Source organism: Oncorhynchus keta, chromosome 4 (assembly GCF_023373465.1).
Source record: "Oncorhynchus keta strain PuntledgeMale-10-30-2019 chromosome 4, Oket_V2, whole genome shotgun sequence".
NCBI classification, from domain to species: Eukaryota; Metazoa; Chordata; class Actinopteri; order Salmoniformes; family Salmonidae; genus Oncorhynchus; species Oncorhynchus keta.
Window position 1 is genome coordinate 22,513,026 of NC_068424.1, and position 23,374 is coordinate 22,536,399.

Genomic DNA, 23,374 nt, shown 5'->3' on the forward strand with positions numbered 1-23,374 from the left:
AAATCTATCCAGTACCAACAATGTACTTTCCATTGCAGATTTAGCTTTTTATGGCATATTGGATTTGACTTTGCTCCAATTCAGATGCAACATGAAGTCAACTGTGAAGGTACAGCTGGTCTGGCATGATGAGGCAGATAGGGACATTGTTCCAATGGCTAGAAGCATCGTGTTGGTTGTTGTAATTCCCCTATAGGCTTCAAGATAGGGTACTCTGAACACACACCATAACAAATACACTGAGTGTACAAAACATTAAGAAACACCTTCCAAATATTGAGTTGTACCCCTTTTTGCCCTTAGAACAGCCTCAATTCGGGCAGCGCACAATTGGCCCAGCATCATCCGGGTTAGGGGAGGGTTTGGCCAGGCCCGGATTTCCTTGTCCCATCGCGCTCTAGCGATTCCTTGTGGCAGGCCGGGTGCCTGCAAGCTGACTTTGGTCGCCAGCTGGATGGTGTTTCCTGCAACACATTGGTGCGGCTGGCTTCCGGGTTGAGCGAGCAGTGTGTCAAGAAGCAGTGCGGCTTGGCAGGGTTGTGTTTCGGAGGAAGCATGGCACTCGACCTTCGACTCTCCCGAGTTCGTAGGGGAGTTGCAGCGATGGGACAAGACTGTAACTACTAATTGGAGATCACTAAATTGAGGAGAGAAATGGGTAAAAGTACCTTTTTTAAAGAACAGCCTCAATTCGTCAGGGCATGGACTACAAGGTGTCTAACGTGGCCCAGGCTGACTCCAATGCTTCCCACAGTTGTGTCAAGTTGGCTGGATGTCCTTTGGGTGGTGGACCATTCTTGAGACACACAGGGAACTGTTGAGTGTGAAAACCCCAGCAGTGTTGCAATTCTTGACACTCAAACCGGTGTGCCTGGCATCTACTGCCATGCCCCATTCAAAGGCACTTACATATTTTGTCTGAATGGCACACATGCATGTCTCAATTGTCTCCAGGTCTAAAACTCCTTCTTTAACCGGTCTCCTCCCCTTCATCTACACTGATTAAAGTAGATTTAACAGGTGACATCAATAAGGGATCATAGCTTTCACCTGGTTTCACCTAGTTTGTCTGTCATGTTTTGTACACTCAGTGTATGTCAATAGTGCAATCCAATGGTTTAAGAGATGTGCATCACATTAAATACATGAAACAGATGGCGCCAAAGAAAATGGCTGACATTTTACATTCAATTGTGCAATTGTTTTTCCGTAACTTAATTTGTTTTACTTATTGTGTATATAAAATGTTGCTGCTACTGTCTCTTATGACCGAAAATAACTTATGGAAATCAGAAAAGCGATTTCTCACCACTGACTGGAAGAAACTTTTTCCTTTAACGAGCCAACGAGAAGGATATCCTGCCTTCACTGGAACAGGCCTTTTGCGTGAAGAAAAGACGCCGGAAAATGGGACGCAGATCAGGGATCCTTCTGAGAATCCCGAGGCGAGTGAGTAAATTCCCAATGCCTTCCTTTCTCCTTGCTAACGTGCAATCGATAGAAAATAACATTGATGACCTACTATTAAGATTATCCTACCAACGAGACATTAAAAACTGTAACATCTTATGTTTCACCGAGACGTGGCTGAACGAAGAAACGGACAATATAGAGCTGGCGGGATGTTCCATGCACCGGCAGAACAGAGATTCTACCTCTGGTAAGACGAGGAGTGGGGGTGTATGTTTTTTTGTCAATAACAGCTGGTGTGCAATGTCTAATATTAAAGAAGTCTCGACGCATTGCTCGCCTGAGGTAGAGTACCTTATGATAAGCTGTACCAAGAGTTCTCATCTGTATTACTCGTAACCGTCTATCTACCACCACAAAGCGAAGCTGGCACTAAGACCGCTTTCAACCAACTCTATAAGGCCATAAGCTAAGAAGAAAATGCTCACCCAGAAGCAGCGCTCCTAGTGGCCGGGGACTTTAATGCAGGCTAACTTAAATCAGTTTTAGCAAATTATTACCAGCATGTCACATGTGCAACCAGGGGGATCCTAGACAACCTTTACTCCACACAGAGATGCATACAAAGCTCTCCCCCACCCTCCATTTGGCTAATCTGACTGTACATACATATCCCAACCAGAAGCCATGGATTACAGGTAACATCCGCACTGAGCTAAAGGCTAGAGCTGCAGTTTTCAAGGAGCGGGAGACTAATCCGGACGCTTATAAGAATTCACGCTATCCCCTCAGACGAACCATCAAACAAGCAAATTGTCAATACAAGAGTAAGATTGAATCCTACTACACCAGCTCTGACGCTTGTCAGAAAACTATTATGGACAACAAAGGGAAACCCAGACGGGAGCTGCCCAGTGACGCGAGCCTAGCAGATGAGCTAAATGCCTTTTATGCTTGCCTCGAGGCAAGCAACACTGAAGCATGCACAAGAGCACCAGCTTTTCTGGATGACTGTGTGATAACGCTCTCGGTAGCCGATGTGAATACCTTTAAACAGGGGGCAACATTCAAAGCCGCTGGGCCAGACGGATTACCAGGACGTGTACTCAAAGCATGCGCAGACCAACTGTCAAGTGTCTTCACTGACATTTTCAACCTCTCCCTGTTTGAGTCTGTAATACCTACATCTTCCAAGCAGACCACCATAGTCCCTGTGCCCAAGGAAGTGAAGGTAACCTGCCTAAATGATTACCGCCCCGTGGCACGCACGTCAGTAGCCATGAAGTGCTTTGAAAGGCTGGTCATGGCTCACATCAACAGCATCCTCCCAGACACCCTAGACCCACTCCAATTTGCACACCGCCCCAACAGATCCACAGATGACGCAATCTCAATTGCTCTCCACACCACCCTTTCTCACCTGTACAAAAGGAACACCTATGTGAGAATGCTGTTCGTCGACTACAGCTCAGCATTCAACACCATAGTGCCCACGAAGCTCATCACTAAGCTAAGGACTGACTCTGGGACTAAACACCTCCCTCTGCAACTGGATCCTAGACTTCCTGACGAGCCGCCCCCGGTGGTAAGAGTAGGCAACAACACGTCCGCCATGCTGATCCTTAACACTGGGGCCCCTCAAGGGTGTGTACTTAGTCCCCTCCTGTATTCCCTGTTCACCCACGACTGCGTGGCCAAACGACTCCAACGCCATCATTAAGTTTGCTGACGACACAACATTGGTAGGCCTGATCACCGACAACGATGAGACTGTCTATAGGGAGGAGGTCAAAGAACTGGCAGTGTGGTGCCAGGACAACAACCTCTCCCTCAATGTGAGCAAGACAAAGGAGCTGATCGTGGACTACAGGAAAAGGCGGACAGAACAGGCGCCCATTAACATCGACGGGGCTGTAGTGGAGCGGGTCTTGAGTTTCAAGTTCCTTGGTGTCCTCATGACCAACGAACTATCACGGTCCAAACATACCAATACAGTCATGAAGAGGGCACGACAAAACCTTTTCCCCCTCAGGATACTGAAAAGATTTGGCATGGGTCCTCAGATCCTCGAAAGGTTCTACAGCTGCACCATTGAGAGCATCCTGACCGGTTGCATCACTGCCTCGTATGGCAACTGCTCGACATCTGACCATAAGGCGCTACAGAGGGTAGTGCGAACAGCCCAGTACATCACTGGGGCCAAGCTTCCTGCCATCCAGGACCTATATCATAGGCAGTGTCAGAGGAAAGCCCATAAAAAATTGTCAGACTCCAGTCACCAAAGTTACAACCTGTTCTCTGCTACCACGTGGCAAGCGGTACCGGAGCGCACCAAAAGCACCAAAAGGCTCCTCAAACAGCTTCTACCCCCAAGCCATTAGACTGCTGAACAATTCATAAAAATCACCACCTGACAATTTACATTGACACCCTGGAATTAATCTCACTTCCCTGGCATATACTACATTAGGAATCATTGTGCAATGGGGCATCTCTAATTAGCATTAATTACTGCATTGCAGTGGAGACAAAGAATATTGTTTTAAAGTAATTTATGCATTTACATTTAGAATACCAATAGAATGCCACTGAAGGGAACCATGCCATCCAATTATCAATGTCAATTTATTTCTCCATTACAATTGAGGACCATCAGAAATTATTTAGGGGTACATCCATTGTGAAAATAGTTTCTCGATATGGATTTTATTATTAAAACAGTATTGTAATGTGAAATATATAATTAGAATAACGATAGATGTGTTGGTAGAGTATACTCATTTAATTTAACCTACCTCGTGTGTTTGTCTGAAGCGCTGCGCTGTTTCCTTGTTGAAGTGCTGGTGTGAATTATGCATGAGGCAAATTAGTCTACGTGTCAAGGAATATTTATAATATGACAGGAATAACCAAAGTTATTCATTATCGCTGGGGTGAATTACGTCATGAATGTATATTGTGACTAAAAGTAGAAGTTATGGCACAAGTTATTGAAGTGTGTGTGTTTATGTAAAACCGTTGTTTATGATATGTCCATGGGAAATTACGCATATCATGATGGAACATTCCTAGTTGAAGGAGGGTGGGTATAATTTGTGGAACGTTCCAGCAGGAATCTGTTCCAAAAACATCGTAAAGTACAAGGAGGCCAACAAACAACGTATACAAAGTAGCATGATCAATTCACCTAGTTAACTAAATGCCGAATAGACATCAACTCACCACGTAGCCTATTCTTAATGTTTGTCCATAGGCTACCAGAGTGAGGACAGACATTTTTCGGAATAAATGTGGTAAGTGAAAAACGAAATTAAATTGCCAACTCCCTACCCGGTATCTTAATCTGCCTCTTTACAATTTTGTATGCGTTGTTTGTTGGCAACCTTGTTATTTACGACGTTTCTGGAACAGATTAACCCACCGCAGTTAACCCACCGCCATTGTAAATAAGAATTTGTTCTTTTAACTGACTTGCCTAGTTAAAAGGTTTTAAAAATGTCAACCTTTTTAATCTAAATATGAGTGGTGCCATGAAGAACACTAGTCTGACACTCCGTGCGTGCACACCTGTACAACTCGAATTATTATCCAATGACTAGAATCTCAGTAAAAAGCGCTTCGCGACCCAAATTTGGTCCCGTTTTCCTCGCGCTCCAGAGATTCTCATCAGTAATTTGCGCAAGCATGTTCAGTCATCAGTGTGGTTTCTACGTGTTTTGTTGCATTTACGTTTTGAACGTAGCCGCATCCATTTACAATTTACGTACGTACCATAGAGATGAGGTAAGATCTTTATCTGTGCTATTATAGCGTCTGTGACACTGGCATACATATAGATTTGTCCTGTTTGAACATTTTCAGATGTTAAATTAATTACAACTTTAAGGCCACGTTATTTATAGAAATCTGTTAGCGGTATTTTGCGGAGAGGGCACATTAACTGTACCCCACTTATTCTCCTTAAGTGATTCATTCCAAGGTGCACTATGGAGCAAAGTAGAGTGATTACACACAGTTTTTGATTTTAGCTGGGCAGGACTCGCAGAAGTTGTTTGGAAATACATTTGATCAAGCTATGCACATTGATTCCTTTTTTTTCTCTGTAACACTAGCCACCTAGCAATTTTATGAAGTTGGCATTAGCTAGCCAGTTTCTGTAGATACCCATTCTCATAACTAGCTACCAAGCCATTTCATGCTATCAGTCAAGGTTGAGTAGCTTGTCTAACTATCTTAACTGGCAAGGTTGCTAGACTTTAGAAAAGCAAGCAATTACTAAAAGCTCAGTGGTGGGAAAAGTACTAAACTGTCATAGGAGTAAAAGTAAAGATACCTTAATAGAAAATGACTCAAGTAAAAGTGAAAGTCACATAGCAAAATACTACGTTCCAATTCATCCCAAAGGTGTTTGATGGGGTTGAGGTCAGGGCTCTGTGCAGGCCAGTCAAATTCTTCCACAACGATCTCGACAAACCATTTATGTATGGACCTCGGTTTGTGCATGGGGGCATTGTCATGTTGAAACAGGAAAGGGCCTTTCCTAAACTGTTAACAAAGTTGAAAGCACAGAATCGTCTAAAATGTCCCTTCACTGGAACTAAGGGGCCTAGCCTGAATCATAAAAAACAGCCCCAGACCATTATTCCTCCTACACCAAACTTTATAGTTGGCACTACGCATTGGGGCATATAGCGTTCTCCTGGTATCCACCAAACCCAGATTCATCTGTCGGATTCCCAGATGGAGGAGCGTGAGTCATCACTCTAGAGAACGCGTTTCCACTGCTCCAGAGTCCAATGGCGGTGAGCTTTACACCACTCCAGCCGACACTTGGCATTGCGCATGGTGATCTTAGGCTTGTGCGAGACTGCTCCGCCATGGAAACCCATTTTATGAAGCTTCCAGAGGCAGTCAAGTGTAACGCAGTTCAGCACTCAGCGGTCCGGTTCTGTGAGCTTGTGTGGCCTACCACTTCCTAGAAGTCTCCACAATAAAAGCACTTACAGTTGACCGGGGCAGCTCTAGCAGGGCAGAAATGTGACTAAATTACTTGTTGAAAAGGTGGTATCCTTTTTTTATGACAGTAAGGCCATTCTACTGCCAATGTTTGTCTATGGAGATTGCATGGCGGTGTGCTCGATTATATACCTGTCAGTAACGGGTGTAGCTGAAATAGCCAAATCCACTAATTTTGTATATACAGTGCCTTTGGAAATTATTCAGACCTGGACTTTTTTCACATTTTGTTAGGTTACAGCCTTATTCTAAAATGTATTAAAAAATAAAAATCCTCAATCTACCCACAATTCCATATAACGACAAAGCAAAACCTTTTTTTAAAAAGCTAATTTATTACAAATAAACTGAAATAACATTTACTCGGTACTTTGTTGAAGCACCTTTGGCAGCGAATACAGCCTCAAGTCTTCTTGGGTATGATACTACAAGCTCACCTGTATTTGGAGAGTTTCTCCCATTCTTCTCTGCAGATCCTCTCAAGCTCTGTCAGGTTGGATGGGGAGCGTTGCTGCACAGCTATTTTCAGGTCTCTCCAGAGATGTTTAATCGGGTTCAAGTCCGGCCTCTGGCTGGGATACTCAAGAACATTCAGAGACTTGTCCCAAAGCTACTCCTGTGTTGACTTAGCTGTGTGCTTAGGGTTGTTGTCCTTGTTGGAAGGTGAAACTTCACCCCAGTCTGATGTCCGAAGCAGGTTTTCATTCAGTATCTCTGTACTTTGCTCTATTCATCTTTGCCTCAATCCTGACTCGTTTTCCAGTCCCTGCCACTGAAAAACATCCCCACAGCATGATTCTGCCAAAATGCTTCACTGTTGGGATGGTGCCAGGTTTCCTCCAGATGTGACGGTTGGCATTCAGGTCAAGGAGTTCAATCTTGGTTTCATCAGACCAGAGAATTGTGTTTCTCGTGGTCTGGGAGTCTTTAGGTGCGTTTTGGCAAACTACAAGCGGGCTGTCATGTGTCTTTTACTGAGGAGTGGCAGCAGTCTGGCCACTCTACCATAAAAGCCTGATTGGTTGAGTTCTGCAGAGATGGTTGTTCTTCTGGAAGAATCTCCAATCCCCACACAGGAACTCTGGAGCTCTGTCAGAGTGACTATCGGGTTCTTGGTCACCTCCCTGACCAAGGCCCTTCTCCACCAATTGCTCAGTTAGGCCAGGTGGCCAACTCGAGGAAGAGTCTTGGTGGTTCCAAACTGCTTCCATTTAAGAATGGATGGCACTGTGTTCTTAGGGACCGTCAATGCTGCAGAAATGTTGGTACCCTTCCCCCAGATCTGTGCCTCAGCACAATCCTATCTCGGTACTCTACGGACAATTCCATCAACGTCATGGCTTGATTTTTGCTCTGACATGCACTGTCAACTGTGGGACATTATATAGACAGGTGTGTGCCTGTCCAAAGCATGACCAATCAATTGAATTTACCACAGGTGGACTCCAATCAAGTTGTCGAAACATCTAAAGGATGATCAATGGAAACAGGATGCACCTGAGCTCAATTTTGAGTCTCATAGCAAAGGGTCTGAATACATATGTAAATAAATTATCTTTAAAAAAAAATAATTATGAATTAAAAAAAAAAAATCTAAAATCCTATTTCGCTTTGTCATTATGTGGTGATTTCTGAGGATTTTTACAAATCTATTTAAATCCCCCCCTTGCCCTACACTTCGTGCCCTCTAAAATAATGGGTGCACGACACCCCTGTGTGATAGCAATATCCAGCTCCATTTTAAAGTCGTCAATTGTATTCTTCATCATTGGCTGATTGCTCCCAACTCAGAAATTCCCACCCAGTTGACTACTTTAAAATGGTGGAAGCCGTCGTTGGCAAGCTCTGTGCTAAACTGGGTTATATCCATGATGAGTCTTCTATCTATCTCTATGGTTCTTACGCGCATAGTCACTCAAATTCTGCAGTTCCGTGCTGGCGCAGCGCGTACTTCCGCTTATGCTCGTCCTCAGGCAAACGACACACAAAGTGTATTATTCTTTTTGCACTGCTTGACATTCATCGGAGACTTTCTCAAGGGGACAACATATTCTACCACAGGTAAGAAACATATTTTTAGAGAATCAGATCCGTTTCCGAAATATTGCATAACGTTTAACCAAGATGCCTGCGCGCTCACGGTTTTAGCAAAAGCTCGAGTTCGTCATTTCAGGAGTGTTCATGGCTGCTCGGGCTTTTTCAGTGCTAGTGTGACAGGCGCTTCCTCGCGTGATTGTGGTTAGTCGGATAGGCACCCGTCTCTCCCTCGGTTCATAATGAGACGGATAGTGTTATTGTCATTTACATCGACATAAATTACGATTTTTACGACCGTACTAAAACTAAGATAAACATCATAGTCATGCTCTGCTGTATACAATACTAATGTAAGCCCAGATGGATGCAAACAGTAGCCAATTAAAGGTTAGCATCGAGGCTAGCTACCCTCCCCAAATCTAAAGCTATTTTGCTAACTGTCTAATCTGTTTAACGTTACTGTATGCATGCAAGATAGTTAGCTAGCTCGCAAATGGGATGTATTGCTATTAAGTAAACTTGCATAATGTGACCTGTTTATCATGTGCAACGTTATAGAATTGTGTTTTTTCTGGGTTGAAAATGATCAGTCATACAATTGCCCATCAATTGAATCTGCCTAGATTAAATGTACCCAAACAACATTCATCTACCACCTTGGTTGATATTGTTTCGTTAAAAAAAGCGAAAACCATTCAATGAAATGATTCAACAATGTGCCTCGTATATTTCCCTCTGGTCATGTGATGCATGTCAGGAGGGGATATTAACAGCTTGCTAAGTGATAGCATAAATAGGCTACGATCACAGTAATGCCCTCTTATCCCAGACATATGTACACAGATTACTACATTTATTAGGTCGATATGATAATAAATGCTGGAAAAAAGTATGGCCTTTTCAGACATTATTCTGCCCGCAAGAGCAATTATGGTGTCATCCAAAGGAACAACATATCGGGCCATGGCACACAGTGCATGAGTATAGGCCTACAGCAGTATACTTATTTTCAATGGTTCAGAGTGAAGTGTGTAAACGACATCTAATAACATTCTTTCTAATTTGTTCCAGAATATCAGTCCACAATGTCAGAAACAGTGAAGTACATGGATGACGAACACAAGACCATCTTCCTGAAAATACTAAATGAGCAACGGTTGGAGGGTGAACACTGCGACATTGCAGTGGTCGTTGAAGACGTAAAGTTCAGGGCCCACCGCTGCGTGTTAGCGGCGTGCAGCAACTACTTCAAAAAGCTGTTCAAGAAACATGAAGTCGACAACTCCTCAGTCATAGAAATTGACTTCATCCGCTCAGATATCTTCGAGGAGGTGTTGAACTACATGTACACAGCCAAGATTACTGTGAAGAAAAAGGATGTGAATTTGCTGATGTCTTCGGGCCAGATACTCGGAATCCGATTTCTGGACAAACTCTGTTCACAGAAGCGTGATATGTCCACTGAAGAAAATAATGTCCATAATGCCAAACCATTTCCCTATGATATTGTCAAAATGGCTCTCCCTACTGATGACCCTACATTGGGCCAGGAGAACGACGTGCAGGTGCTAGGTGACCATGATGACACTCCCACTGACGACCTTGTGGAAGAGCCGACGGCCAATCACGACTTGGACAAATCGCCAAACACGGCGTTGAGAGTGCAGGAGGCCATTCTCAAAGAGCTGGCCAATGAGGACGTGCACAAGGTGAGCTGCTACGACCAGGACGTGGAGCTCATGGACACGGAGCCAAAAGACCTGGCGGGTCACGCCACCACCACACTGACGTTCGCTGACAGCATCGGCGAGGTGAAGGACGAGCAGCCCCCTGGGTGGTCCACATCCACGACGGACATGAAGTTCGAGTACCTCCTCTACGGCCACCGCGAACAGCTTGCCTGCCAGATCTGTGGAAAGACCTTCATCGATGAGAACCGTTTGAGGAAACACGAAAAGCTGCACTCGGCAGAACGTCCATTCATCTGTGAGATCTGCAGCAAAGCCTTCACTACACAGGCCCACCTAAAGGAGCACCTGAAGATCCACACAGGCTTCAAGCCCTACCGCTGCGATGTATGTGGCAAGTCCTTCATTCGAGCACCTGACCTCAAAAAGCACGAGCGAGTCCACAGTAACGAGCGTCCCTTCGGCTGCCAGATGTGCGACAAGGCCTTCAAGCACAAGTCCCACCTGAAGGACCACGAGAGGCGCCACAGGGGCGAGAAGCCCTTTGTCTGCGGCTCGTGCACCAAGGCCTTTGCCAAAGCCTCGGATCTAAAGAGACATGAGAACAACATGCACAGCGAGAGGAAGCAGATGCCGCCCAGCTCCCTGCAAACTGAGACTGAACAGCTGCAGGCAGCAGCCATGGCCGCTGAGGCCGAACAACAACTGGAGTCCATAGCGTGCTCATAGCACACAACATTTGTACCTCACTTGTCATGGACAATATGAGAAGAATCTGAGTTTTTCGATTATGTTTCATTTTGTATTTTCTTTTGGGAGGCCTAAATACTCCAATAATTACATAGATTTGATGTTGAGAATTTTTCTTGAGGATATAGTGGAGTAAGATCGGATTTGAATGCGTTCATATATTTTCAGACTTATTTCATGTAATTTAGGTTTTCTTGCACTGTTCTGTGGTATGACATCTTTTTCTTGATTATATTGTAAATGGTTAAAATATTTTGTTTTGGTAGGAATGATCATACCAAATGTGTTTGTGTAAATTTTATGGCAGCCTTATGGACAAAAATGCTCTGACTACTGCCTCTACCTGGTTTTGGTTGTCAATATATTAGTGCTGTTATACAGTACTGGTTTTATAATGAAAACTGGAAATAAAATGTTTGATTTGGAATGGAAAGGAATGGTTACAAACTACTACATGTTTGACGGTTAAATATTCCATTGTGTTACACACACACACACACACACACAAACTCTTAGTGTAATTGACATGTACATTTAGCACATCAAAATATGTGTTGCTTTAATAAAAATGCTACCCTCAACTGCCAACAAATCATATCTTTGCATTATTTTTGGAAATAAATTGTAGCTGTGATTTGTGCAGACTATGCTTGCATCGATTGACATGCAAGCATACAGTCTCAGTTGGTAGAGCACTTGCACCACCAGGGTTGTGGGTTCGATTCCCAGGACCAGCCAATAAGTTTGCTTTAAGTTGCTTTGGATAAAAGCGTCTGCTGAATGGTATTATTATTATTATCCACTAAGTGTACAAAACATTATGAACACCTGCAGGACAACTCTGCTTACAGGTAAAGCATGCAAATACTTTATGATATGTTGGATAATGTTTGTCTATCGAAACAAAACTATTCTGACAATCTAATTAAACAGTTTATTCAGCGAATGTCAATCACTCCATCAGTCAATCAAAGCGTGATTTAATTTGTTTGATTTTTATTGATCTACAAGAACCATCCGTACGTAATTTGACATTGTTTGTGTTGATAATGGTCTGAATTAAACATGTCCCGAACAAAACAATATTTGTAATTGACTAATTGTCAACACCACATCTACATTTGTACAGTCTAACTTGAGTAATGAAGACAATGAAGGACATGGTCGAGCCAGAACATACAGCAGGAAAAGAACAGCATCATCATCCAAGAGGGATGGGTGTCCTCAACTTGGCCCTGCTTTACCCCTGGTCCTGGGTTAGAAATGCTCCGGTTGTCATGCTGATTGGGGCAGGTTCACATGATCCTAGATCTAATGGGTGTAACTTTGGTGATGTGTCATGGTGCTTATCTTTCTCAATGACAAGTTAGTAGAATGTTGCTTATCCATTAGGTAGGTTTATTGTGAAAATTCACATTTCCCAATGGTCCAATGCAGGAAGAGGAGTACGAATGGGGGAAAAGAGGATGGAAAAAGGACACTGAGAGGAAGCACAAGGTAACATGGACCAGTCACTTCACTTACACGAACACACACACACATCTGATGGTTATTTGATTTCATAGGCGAAGCACTCCAGTTCTTAACACCCTTGTAAACCTCTGCAGGAGCCGGAAATCACAAGGTGAGTAGATCAGTCTCTTCAGATACATTTACATACAGGGTTTATGTGGAAGCACCTTTAATTACAATCTCCAATTTACATATCTTCATTCACAATGAAGGGTGTAGTATAATTTTCCAATGTGCTCTGTTTCATTATGTAAGTCAGTGGTCACCTTTTATACTTCATTTGTGAGCGTGTGACTTATTCTGTCTATCCTTTATCAATTCGGGGAGTTTAAAATCTGTCTTGGGGGGTGGCCATGCAGATGTGGAGACCAACGGTGTAGACATGGTATGATCAAAGACTATAGCATGATATACAAAGGCCCAATTATTGCATATCCCTGTATTAGCAGAAAATAGTAGGTGTTTATTAATTGGGTTTCTCTGTCTTTCTCTCGCAGGATGCATCACCACCTTCTGGAAGGAGTACATTTTTCTTCTAATGCTGAAATTATTCACACCAAAAGTAAAGTCTAACTTCAATGTAAACAGACAGTAAGATACAGTATGTTGGTGATGAGGTGTTCTTTATTTGCAATGACATTGACTTAAACAACAATATTTCTGCCAAGGAAAATGAATCCGATGGGAGAAAAGTCATACAGGAAATGTTTTAGCTTGAATATTTTGTGATTGGTGATGTGTTACTTACCTTATGTCATTTCTCACCCGTTGTAGCGCAAATCTAAAAGTAGCAAAATGTTACACCACGGGACGGAAAAGGATACTTTAAAAAAAATTTAAATACGTTTGTAAACTAACAGGTGAACAACATTAATTTTCATGTTCCACAGTAAAAAATTCTTCATACTCTGTGTATGGTTGTTGTTATTCTCAAGTGCAGTGGTTCCCAAACTGTGGGGCGTGCCCCCTAGAGGGTGCGCATTTCTTTTAAGGATCTCAGTCCAGCTTTCAAACTCACTCTTGAATGTTGTAATATTAGAATGCACAAAGAGCAATTTCGAAATTGGTTTCTCTTATCATGTAAGTCATTGCATACCTTAGAGCTATTTTTTGCTTGACAGAAATGTCCAGATCCATTAGCCCATGTCAGCTAAAGCTTTTTAGCTCATAGATTTTATTGTAGTGTTTGAGCCATTTAAATCACATGAATACGCATTAGACATGGCAAAATCAATAGAATCCAGGAAATATGCTTTAAACCTGCAAGAATGTCTCTCTACCAACAAGAGGGGTGTGATCAGTTTGTGTCATGAACAGTGCTTGTGCCCATAGGTATAGACGTGGAACTCTTTTTGAAAACATCTGTTGCTGTCCACTAAATACACCAAACAAAAATATAAATGCGACTTACAGCTGTAATCGCAGCAAAAGGTGGCGCTACAAAGTATTAACTTAAGGGGGCTGAATAATTTTGCACCCCCAATTTTTCAGTTTTTGATTTGTTAAAAAGTTTGAAATATCCAATAAATGTCGTTCCACTTCATGATTGTGTCCCACTTGTTGTTGATTCTTCACAAAAATATACAGTTTTATATCTTTATGTTTGAAGCCTGAAATGTGGCAAAAGTTTGCAAAGTTCAAGGGGGCCGAATACTTTCGCAAGGCACTGTATATCACACATTTTGTGCACAATTGTTTTACATTCCTTTTAGGGAGTGTTAATCCTTTGCCAAGGTAATCCATCCACTTGACAGGTGTGGTTAATCAAGAGGCGGATTAAACAGCATGCTTATTACACAGGTGCACCTTGTGCTGGGGACAAAAGGCCACTCTAAAATGTGCTGTTTTATTACACAACACAATGCCACAGATGTTTTGAGGGTGTGTGTAATTGACATGCTGACTGCAGGAATGTCCACCAGAGCTGTTTCCAGTGAATGAAATGTTCTTAAACAAAGCTGAAAATGTCCCAGTTTTTTTATGGCCTGCATACTCACCAGACATGTCACCCATTGAGCATATTTGGGATGACGTGTACGACAGCGTGTTCCAGTTCCTGCCAATATCCAGAAACTTCGTACAGCCATTAAAGAGGAGTGGGACAACATTCCACAGGCCACAATCAACTCTATGTGAAGGAGATGTGTCACGCTGCATGAGGCAAATGGTGGTCACACCAGATACTGACTGGTTTTATGATCCACACCACCACCTTTTTTTAAAGATATCTGTGACCAACAGATGCATATCTGTATTCCCAGTCATGTGAAATCCATAGATTAGGGCCTAATGAATTTATTTCAATTGACTGATTTCCTTATATCAACTGTAGCTCAATAAAATCTTTGAAATTGTTCAGTAAAGTCATTCCAAAAGTCTATTTTATTTAATTTTCTCTGTAGTTACAAAAGCAACTCTAATATGATATAATACAGATAACAATAAAACAAGAAACTGATGTGAAAAAGGGAAATACCAAAAATGTGAATAATTTTCTTCTAGCTAGTTAGTTAACTAGAAGAAGGATTCTTGCCAGCTAACTAGCCACACATTGTCAATGAAAAGTGGTAACATTAGCTAGCTAGCTACATTAGCTATATCTGGCCTGGCATCTAGAGATGTGTTGTTTTTGTCTTTATTGTGTCTATCTCTTGAGTTGGATTTAAACCTGCATAAACATTGTGTGGCTTTCTGTGCTGTAACCAAATTGTGATGTGCTTATTGTCCGGTGGGAAGCAGGTCATTTCAACAATGGGAAGAAATTAGCAACGTTGAAGCACAAAGGCCCACTCTTCCCACCAGAATACGAATCATTACCTAATAATGTGGCGGAAGCCTAGTTTTACACCAAGATGCTGGACCATGAGTACACAACAAAGAGTGCCTTCCAAGATAACTTATTTACAGACTAGAGAGAGGTTAGTATCACTGATTTAAATTGAAAAAACAGCCTGAGACTGATTAAACAGGAAATGACAGCAGAGGAGAGGGAGCAGATGAAGAAGCTGTCAGTTTGATTTCACGCACATCAAGAAATCATTTCTGGAGAAGTCAGAGGAGAAGAAAGCCATGACAAAAGAACAAACAGGTAACTGATTACATAGTCCCCAAACTTTAAATATATTATTAGGGGGAGCAATAACATTGCAACCCTTGTGGAAACCTTTGTTTTTTCCCTCGATCAGGTCTGAAGGGAAAAATATATAGAATAATTAACGGAGGCGTGCGGCTTCTGTGTGCTGGACGGCCACAGGGAGAAGATTGGTCACTTCCAGGTGGAGCCCACAGGGAGAAGATTGGTAACTTCCGAGTGGAGCCCACAGGGAGAAGATTGGTAACTTCCGGGTGGAGCCCACAGGGAGAAGATTGGTAACTTCCGGGTGGAGCCCACAGGGAGAAGATTGGTAACTTCCGGGTGGAGCCCACAGGGCTTTTCCACTGGAGGGGAGAAAATCCCAAGATGGACAAGCTGAAAGTGAGCATCTAGCCGGAGGACTTCACCATCAACTGCAGCAAGTGAGCAGTAGAGCATACAGAACAAACAATATTTCTATAAGTTTATGCTGCTCCCAAAACTGAATTAGCGATCTAAAGGCAATAAGCTTGAAATAAAGTGTTTTGGTTGCTTTTCCATAGGCGCTAAGATACCAGTGGCCCCTATGGATGACAATGGGAGGAAGGTGCAGCATGACGACACAGTGACCTGCCTGGCCTCCTGGGAGGAGAACGTCCAGGGAAAATTCAAGTACATCATGTTCAAACCCAGCTCCAGACTTAAGGTCTTAAAGCCTTTCTCCCCACTTTCCTGAATAATTAAACATATCAGTGGTGTTTTATTGTGTACAAAAAATAACAATATTTAAAGATATGGAAACTCAAACTTTTGTGAAAGAAAATAATTATATTTGGATATTGATAAACCCAGATATTTATGAATTAAATTATATTTGAAGGCTTAGAAACCCAAACTTTTGAGATGAGCCTGAAGACTGAACCCAGTAAAAATCATACATTTCAAATTCTATTATATTTCTAGTTTATTATTTTAAGCCATAAACTCAGAAGTCTTTCTCTCTGTGCTCAGAGAGAGAAGGACTGGCAGAAGTACGAGGTGGCTTGTAAACGCAAGCCGAAGGTGACAACCATCAGGAGGCTGTACCGAGGACTGGAAGCACCGGGAGATGAAGACCAGACAGAGAGGAGTGTCACTCTACTTTTCAAACTATCCTCAGTGTGGTTAACAAAGTGCAAGCCTGTTCAGTTAATCTTAAACACATAATGGAGAACAGTCATATCTCCCTCACTAACGTGTGTGTGTGTCTTTCTGTGCATGTAGCTGGCCCTGCGAGTGGGGAATGAGAAGGAGGAGAATGAGATGGCCAACGCTGTGCGCTGCTGCTCTCTGAGAGTGGGACACATCACCCTGCACCAGCAGGATTGAGGCCAGGAGTTCATGGTGGAGTTGGACTTCCTGGGCGAAGACTCCATCTGCTACTATGATGACTCCATGATGCTACTATGCCTGTGGAGGGCAGGGTGAGCAGCACTGTCTAGCAACTGTTCTGTATCCATTCTCCTGTATTGTTAAGCTGGGCTTAAACATCCATCTAATGTTCACAGACATATTATTTGTACACATGATTTCAAGAACCTGAAGCTGTTCATGGAAAACAAGGAGTCTGACGACGACGTGTTTGATAGAATAAACATAAGTTGAAGACCCAGTGTACCTGGTTCTTTCATGTTTAGGTCATGCTTAGCAAATGCTGGGAAATGAGTGTAACCAAAGAACGACTAGCTATGTGGTTCATTCCGTATCCTTATCTACCTCAGCAGATATGGTTAAATGTGGTTGTTGTTTGTTCTTAGACCACCTACTTGAACAAGCTTGTACCAGCCCATGCCGGGGCTGACAGCCAAGAACCTTCAACGCCTCCACCACTTTGCAAGAGCGGCTCAACAAGCTCACCACTGGTTAGTCCACTTTCTATTCCAACATCAATACACTCAGTGCAGGTTTTTGAAGATCTTGTTTACAATAGTTGACAAGAATTCTCAGCTCTTCTCTGTGACATACCTGACCCTCGTTGGTCTTACTTTGCGTTATTTTTTACTCAAATGTTCTCCGTGTCATGACTACATGAATCTCTGAAACATGCAGATTTATAGTAAAGAGAGTACACCAATGAAAGATGTGCCTGTTGTTTTCCTCCTCAGCTGATATGAGTCTGCTGTGCTATAACCGAGCCAACAGAGCTGTGACCATTCTCTGTAACCACCAGAGGGCAGCACACAATACCTTTGAGAAATCCATGCAAAACATGCAGGGCAAGGTAACTGGAATATTTCTGTTCTTAGATTTATGTAGTAGCTAGTAGTGCCATTCTTATGCCATTTTAAAATACTCTATGCAGCTTTTACAATATTGTGATTTATTTTTTATTTTTGTTGAAATACTTATTATGCATGTAAGGTAAAACACAGTCTAACATTGTCCCTTTATTGTTCAAGATTGCACAGAAGCAGCAGCAATTGGATGTGACCAAGAAGGAGCTGAAAGAGGCATAAAATTAACACAAGAAGGAAGGAACTGATAGGACTTGAAAGTGAGTGCACTTGACCCCTACAGTTCCTCGTTTACAGGAAAACATTGTAGAATAACAGCTAGTGGACATGACCTTTCATAATCCAGCTGTATGGCATTTTACCCACAATTGATGTGGAAGGGTTGATCCAAACTGCTACTGAGATGCTTGTTTAGGCCTCCATTGTTTTTTATTTGAACCTTTATTTAACAAGGCAAGTCAGTTAATAACAAATTCTTATTTTCAATGACGGCCTAGGAACAGTGGGTTAACTGCCTGTTCAGGGGCAGAACGACAGATTTGTACCTTGTCAGCTCGGGGGTTTGAACTTGAAACCTTCCGGTTATTAGTCCAACGCTCTAACCATTAGGCTACCCTGCCACCCCGTTTTGAGGCCATTCTCTTGGTCAAATTTAGTCAAGCAAGCTCAGTCAAGCACATATCAATAATTTGAAATTATTTCAAATAATATTTATATATAGGTGTGGTCTCCTCTGCTCTGCTCAGGCTGATTGAGAAGGAGGCTGTGGTGAAGAGGCTGGAGGAACAGCTGAAGAAGCTCTAGCTACAGATGACTGACAGGGAAATTCAATGCCAATCGACAAGATCTACAACAAAACGCAAGGGGGCAAGATTTTCATTTCTGAACTGTGACAACTCATTAATTTTGTATTATCGTAAAAAAAAACAATTATGTGGCATTTTCTAATATTCATTATTTTATTTGCAACTCCATATTTCCTTATTTGTTATTGGTTACCAGCAGTGTTTGTTTTCTGACTGTGAGATTTGAGCAGCAATAGTAGACAAGGTACATTTTGTGTTTGATAAGATTTGTTTCCTTTGTCAACAAAAATATATGTGTGAAATGAAATACCTTTCATTGATGTGTTTAGTTTTAGTTGCTGCCTTACTCCAGAGCGAATTCCTACAGCCCTTCAAAGTATAAAGGAAAATCTATATATACAATCATATTAATATACCAACATAAATATACAAGATGCAGGAATGTACCAGATTTGATATTGTCTTATGCAGTTTGAAGCTGTGATATGTTGGGCTGTGTTTAGCATGGCATGTTGAATTCTCCAATCCTCTCAGAATGTAATCCTCAAAACCTGCCTCTGGTCATACTAGCTGGATTGCAGTCCCTCGTGTTTTACCAGCCTTTTTAGCATAGGTAAATGTCACCAGGCTAAAGAACATGCGTGGACTTCCAAAGTCCGCCTGTTGTGTACGATAACATATTTTTTCTGTTGTGTGCCACTGGCATGGAGACGTAATGTACACTGTCTCGGGAGATGTTTTAGAGCTGGAAGCAAATGTAGTACAACAATTGTTTTGTGGAGACGTTTTTGTACCTTTTCTTGTGAAGCATACAAACCATAGTGTTTTTACATTAGTGAATAGTGCTGATGTGACTGTTATTTCCCTTTTCATATGGATGAGCTGCTATAGCCCCAAGTGACGCCAGACTCATGTGGTTTCCCACAGGACTGTGGTCAGTAGACTGCAACGCGCCACATCAAAACTCTGTGTGCAGCTCCTCTGAAAAAGAGAGACAGAAAATGTGGGACAAATTCCTCTAGACTGCACCGGGTCTGCTGCCTGACTGCCTACGCCCTGCACAAGTGGATCGTGAGCAACTTCTGTCATTGAGCAACTTCTGTGATGTCTCTGAACGCAATCTCCTCACTCACTTTGTTGCTGCAACAGAGTTTACGTTTCTTTAACCACCATGCCAGACATAGATGGTAAACTATTCACTGTAGTACACATGCTGCAGGCCAGGGCCACCAATGAATCAGACAACAGTCTTTTTATTTAACATTGCTGCAGTGCGTTGTATGGCCTAATACGCTGAAAATGTGAAAAAGAAAGCTTCTCAGCTCTTCACCAGGAGGGCCCTTGCAGTCTACACTTTTCCTCTACCTTTCAATAGCAATCTTGAGATCTGGCCGTAGCCTATTGGGCTCTGTCTCAGTACTAAGCTTTTGATCCCTGCTTTGTGTTGCTGCAGTCTGATTCGATTCGCCGGTGTTCTTCACTAATCTAATCCAGAAGGAGGGAGTTCTTTGGGACATGGATTTGGGATTTCCCTCTCGGTTTGTTTAGGGATTAGCAGCCGAAGGTACACAGTGGTAATGAGTTTAAACACAAAATGGGGAAAATATGCCAACGTAAGATAATAGGCATTCACAGAACCCAGTATGCTTCTGACGCCATGGTTTTAAACAGCTTGTGAACTTTGAAACTAGAACCTGGGAGAAATTGTAGGATTATATGTAGCCAAGGCCTGGGATTTCTATCCTAGAGCTATTGTAAAATTTGTGAATTCAAATTGATGGTGGTGTTTTTACATGAAACTTTGTTGCTCAGTGTTTGAACAATTTTTCTCTGCGAGGGAGAGAGACAAAAATCACATTCTGACCCGGATTGGTGATTTCATCACTGAGGAGCTTTCATTCGCTGTTGGTGTTGTGAACTTCACAAGCCCCGGAGGAAACAGGAAGCCCAGTAAGAATTCTCATTGTTCCAGGCCAGCGTTTGAAGTTTGGGCTTGCAGGAAGACATTGTAGAATAACCACCAGTGGACTTGACCTGCCATACTCTTGTTAATGGCAGTTTGCCATCTATGGTTCAAACTGCTACTGAGATGCTTGTTACTGTTCTGCCATTGCTTTGACTCATTTTTCTCCTTTTCTGGGCTACATGTTTTTATTAGAGTTACTAATGACTCAATCACAGCCTACTTTATGGCAGTTTACCATTTATGGATGTGGAAGGGTTGTTTCCTCACAACTGCTACTGAGACTTTTATTACTAATCCAACATTGATCATCTGTGGTTTCTCTTTTTTTCTTTATCTGGGATACATTTCTTAAATTAGGGTTATTATTAATGACTGATTATAATTGCTTTGCACAGTGGGGGGAGATGCTCCAATTGGACTCGACACAGATTTCTTTGCACGTGTGGAACATTTTTCGGAACCCCAGAGCCAGAACGACATTCCTTCTTCCCTTTATACCTGGGTGTGTTTGTCTTCTCTTGTTGGTCGTCAATGCACCATATGTCAACCACATTGAGATGTTCAAGCAACAACCCCAGCCAACATGTCCAGGTGGGCTCCACCTGGGTTTTAAATTAGTTTCCACTGGGCAAGGGCTCTAATTGGTTATCTTAGCAGGTACCCAATTGGGTTAACATTGAGGCTAATAAAGATGCTGAGGATAACTTTGTGGGTCACTGTTGAGTTTCCCTCATGTGATCCATGGAACAGCCTTTCATTGACCCATATGAGCCCCACATGGAAATGTTCCCTGGGAAAACACTGCATATTTTTTCTTCTTCAAATATTTAGAGACACTTATCATTTCAAACTGTTTGCTTGAGGATGAAACATCAACTTTTTCTGGTTTTGTCTGACCAGCCAACAGAGACGACCTGTCTAAAAAAGAATACTTGAGGCTTGTGGATATTTTCCTCTAAAGCATTCCCAGTTCTCACATAAATATGTTATTGTCTTATTTGTTAAGAATGAATGATTTGTTACTCATCTGTCTTTCTACTCTAGGTCATAGAAGCTACAATATCTGCATGTATTGTTTGAGTTGATGTTTCTGGTGCCTAATACACCCCACTGGGCTCACACTGTCATTTGAATGTGGAAATGTGGGTTATAATCGGTTGAGACGTTGCTCAATGAGATTTCAACCGGTATTCACCCACTCAGAAAGACAGCCAGAAGTTTGTTGAATTCCCAATGTGTAATCACTATGCTTTCAACCATCTAAAAGCACAACAAAGTTCAAATGGGAATACAATGTCAGATATTTTGTATTTATACAATGAGTTAATGTGTTATCACTGTTTCATCTAATTGCACAACCAAATTACCTGGATTGCAGTTAAGATTCCATTAAAAGTACATAGTGCAAGTGATTAATGCTGTTCAAGATTCTGAACAGATTATTATAGCAACTGAAAATCTCTCCACAGACCTGGGACCGTTGCATGATATCTTGAACATGCACACTTTCTATGATTAGGCTACATAAGAATATTTTTATAGTTACAGTAACCTGTGGCCATGGATGTGTTACTCATTTTAAGGTTGAATAAATACTGTTACGTCAGTTTTTAAGATAGCCTCAACTTTAGGCTATTTACAATGTTACAAAAGTCGTATTGAATTGTGTTTTGTTCACAATGTAACCAAATATCAACATTTAAAGCAGTTGTATCTAATGTTTGGATAGTTAAATCTGTGCCACTAGCTTAATCCTATTCTTTAACTTTTGGTTTAGTTGGAGACGTGAATCAAACATATAATTTGTTAATAGGCTATTTATTTACTGTATTGCAAAGGGGATGTTGAATTGTGTTTGGTTGTCAACCCATCCAAATATCAACCTTTGAAGGAGATGTATCTTTTGTGCTACTGACTTTTAGTCTGCTTTAATTCCAGTTTTTCAAAAATAATGAATTGATATGTTGGATTCACATCTCCATCTCAACCAAAAATCTAAGATAATGAATAGGACTGAATCCAATTTTAAATGCACTTTAAAGTTTGATTTGATTTAGTCCTATTCTTTAACTTAAGTTTTGGCTTGAGATGGAGACATGAATCACCATATAAATTATTAACTTGAATATTTAATTTGAAATCAACCCAAGCTTGAGACTCTAGGCCTATATCCAGGCTGCATCACATCTGGCCGTGATTGGGAGTCCCATAGGGCGGCGCACAATTGGCCCAGCGTCTTTCGGGTTTGGCCGGGGTAGGTAGCTGTAGGTAGACCAACTCTCCAGTAGGAGGTGCTGCATAGCCTCTAGTTTTTTTTCTGATAGTGGATAAAGATTGATATTATTTATTAAAGTGTCATACACCTACCGGTGCCCAGCCCACACAGGCTTACAAGACACTAGTAAACACAGTAACATTTTCCTTGTACTCAAAATAAAATAACTTTTAACAAATTATATACATACAATAACCATGGCAAGTACAGATACCATCTAGCCACACTACACAAACAATACATTTCTCCTCCAGGCATTGTGAACAAACTAAGCAATCTCAAACACGCCCTGTCTGAAACAAAATTCAAGCCTCTGCTCGTCCCGTAACCAGAATTCTTCAAAAGGCTTCTTAACAGCTTCTACCCCCAAGCCATAAGACTCCTGAACAGCTAATCAAAGGGCTACCCAGACCCCTCGTTTACGCTGCTGCTACTCTGTTTATTATCTATGCATAGTCACTTTAACTCTACCTACATGTACATATTACCTCAATTACCTCGACTAACCAGTGACCACATTGACTCAGTACCGGTACCCCCTGTATATCACCGCGACTTGTTATTTTAC

The 23,374-nt window shown here is 42.0% G+C and overlaps 1 protein-coding gene and 1 pseudogene across 4 annotated transcripts; both read left to right on the forward strand.

Moving 5' to 3' along the window:
• The first annotated feature begins 4,543 nt into the window (after positions 1 to 4,543).
• zbtb14 (zinc finger and BTB domain containing 14) lies at positions 4,544 to 11,334 on the forward strand. 4 transcript variants are annotated; one of them, XM_035756300.2, is made up of 2 exons: positions 4,544 to 4,703; positions 9,535 to 11,334. In XM_035756300.2, exon 2 carries the CDS (start codon positions 9,549 to 9,551, stop codon positions 10,878 to 10,880), a length of 1,332 nt encoding a protein of 443 aa, XP_035612193.1. In that variant the 5' UTR covers positions 4,544 to 4,703; positions 9,535 to 9,548; the 3' UTR covers positions 10,881 to 11,334. The 4 variants fall into 4 exon arrangements, with proteins under 4 accessions (XP_035612193.1, XP_035612207.1, XP_035612180.2 ...); XM_035756314.2 differs by lacking the exon at positions 4,544 to 4,703 and adding an exon at positions 5,048 to 5,193; XM_035756287.2 differs by lacking the exon at positions 4,544 to 4,703 and adding an exon at positions 8,284 to 8,487.
• A 781-nt stretch (positions 11,335 to 12,115) lies between these two features.
• On the forward strand, positions 12,116 to 22,083 carry LOC118382699 (DNA topoisomerase 1-like; annotated as a pseudogene).
• The last annotated feature ends 1,291 nt before the right edge of the window (positions 22,084 to 23,374 follow it).

Bases quoted from the DNA above. Each gene is read 5' to 3' on its own strand.
- zbtb14 (XM_035756287.2), top strand. From the start codon at position 8,295: ATGATGAGTCTTCTATCTATCTCTATGGTTCTTACGCGCATAGTCACT. The intron at 8,488-9,534 runs GTAAGAAACATA...AATTTGTTCCAG, and splicing joins GACAACATATTCTACCACAG to AATATCAGTCCACAATGTCA.